General features: G+C 31.5%; 1 protein-coding gene across 1 annotated transcript in view; it reads right to left on the bottom strand.

Moving 5' to 3' along the window:
• Positions 1-992, bottom strand: part of SNAP91 (synaptosomal-associated protein, 91kDa) — an 80,976-nt gene extending 79,984 nt beyond the window's left edge. The window contains exon 1 of the mRNA XM_008591763.1: positions 888-992. Within this exon, the coding sequence (XP_008589985.1) occupies positions 888-980 (93 nt within the window). The 5' untranslated portion in view covers positions 981-992. The remainder of the gene's footprint in view (positions 1-887) is intronic.
• Positions 993-2,353: the final 1,361 nt, after the last annotated feature.

Here is a 2,353-nt window from a genome sequence, read left to right as displayed (position 1 = left end):
CATTACTCCTGTGAATAAATGAGATTTGAAAGATAATGCATAGACTAGAGTAATTTTGAAACTGGGTATAAAATGCTTGTTTTTGCACTGTATTTCCCAAATGACAAAAATAGCAAAAACATGGCATGAATGTCCAACATCCACAGCATTGTATGCTTTGCTATTGAGCTATAGAACCTCTCTCACAGAGCACTCTGGTCAGTCCCTAGCAATCAGTCTGTTGACATGTAAGATAAAAACCCATTTGTCATCCTGCCAAAGGACTGCAAAAACAATGCCATAATTTCCAATATCAGTATGAATCAATCATTGGATTTCATAAGAGAAAACACCAACTTACAGATAACCTCAGGAGTACCAACTGTATGATTAAACAGTTATTGTGATTAGATTAAAAAGTATTAAAAAATCCTTAACAATTTATAAACTTTATAAAATGAGTTATGTTTTCTGTCTCATTTTTTCATTGTGGTTAAAATCACTGACAGTGCAAGGAAGGTCAGAATTTATGATTTATGATTTACAAACTAAGAACAATGGGCAAGCTTTTCTAAAGGCAAATCTAGGGTTCAATAAAAAAAGCACTTTCTTATAATCAAAAGTAGCCAGTAGCTGGTATGGAGGAATAGACCACCTTGAAAAGCAGCAAATGAGCTTATTATCCATGAGACTTTTATTTGAATGCAGAAAGAGCATCTGACTGGAGGAGTGCAGAGTACAACTCTGAGCGAGAAGTTGGATGAGATGACTTCTAAGGTCGCTTTCAACCCTACTATACTGTGACTGTGGCAGAATATCTTGCCAGATTATACATTCTATTATGTACTCCAGATACATGAGCTAATCCTTTCAAAATGATATTCTTAGCAAAACTTAATATTACGTACCTCTGCAACCTTGAGAAATTCAGACACTCGTGTCATTCTAGTTAGAAATCGTTTATAAATTTCTAGAGCATCTTTACATTGTCCTTTCTTCATTTCAAAAAACTTTTCTAGAGGAGATAAAGAAATAAGCAATTTGAAAACAGTATTAAATTCTATTTTATGCTAACCTTATGTTAACATTACTACTTAAAACTTAAATTAGAGATGGAATACAAACAGTTGGTACCAAAACTTATATGAGTTATATTAAAGCACCTAAACAACGGGAATCTGAATAGTTTAAGAAAGGTGTTATGTTCTAAGATAATCATCTGTCTCACATGAAACAATTTATAGAATATATATGAGTTGTCAAAGCAGGTTAAATTCATGATCCATATATCCCAGTATCTGTCTTTGAAAATAGCAGCAAAGTCTTCCTGATAACAGTCTCAAAAGTTATGATTGCATTCTTTACTTTCTTACTAGCTCACTATAAACCAGTAGTCTATATATTATAAAGCAATTATTTACAAACCTTTCTGAATTAAAGAATTCCTTAAATTGTCTACACTTTGTATAAATTGATACTTGCTTTTATTGGTCATAAATTATTTCTTTCAAACATTGTAATTTGTCTCTTAGTTGTAAAATACTACAGTTTTAGTTTCTAATTTCTAATGTGTAATAGGAAGAAATGCTATCCATGCAAATCAGAATCTGAGTCTTCCTTCATCTTTTCCAGTGTGAAAGTTTAAAATTCCATGTTCAGTTGTCAGTGTTGTGGAAATTAAGTTCAGCCCCTCCTGCGCTATGCCCATATACAGACTCAGTAAAGTTTAAAAATTAGACTTTCAAAAGAAAACAGAAATATTTTGTGCTTTACACATTAAGATGAAAGATAAATTCAGCCAGTAAAAGGATTAGTATAAACTTTTAAATTCTGGTTCTGAAAAGCTTACAATAGACATGCTTCTTTCACTATTTTGACTAAAGGAATTTATGAAAGAAAGATCCTAATTTTGATCATTCTCATTGATTAGCTGTGGGTTCAGTATGATTATCGTAGGGGTTATAATTTTGATTCCAAAATTTACTCAAAACTTTCAGTAAGTCATTGTTTGTGGATATAGTAACTATAATCATGTATTTCATTCAATAAAAACCAAAAAGGAAAAAAATAAAATAAAATAAAATACTACAGTTTTGTGAAGAACATTTGGTTTACCAAACCCTTTGTGACTTTCTACTCTGTAATCATATCCGCTTTTCAACCTTCACCTTTCTAGACAGAAAAGCAGAGGATCACTTTGCTACTGTCTTTTGTATTTAACAAGACTAGAATTCAGTCATTAGGGTCCTATAGCTCCACTATAATTGCAGTCTGAGAATGTGCTTTCCTTATATATGTTTTTGAGAAAACCAATACTTTTATCAATGTTTTTGCCAGTCATTCATTGATTTGTTCAGTCAAGAATTATTGACAT

Source organism: Galeopterus variegatus, unplaced genomic scaffold (assembly GCF_000696425.1).
Source record: "Galeopterus variegatus unplaced genomic scaffold, G_variegatus-3.0.2 Scaffold7269, whole genome shotgun sequence".
NCBI lineage: Eukaryota > Metazoa > Chordata > Mammalia > Dermoptera > Cynocephalidae > Galeopterus > Galeopterus variegatus.
This window is presented reverse-complemented; position numbering and strand designations above follow the sequence as displayed.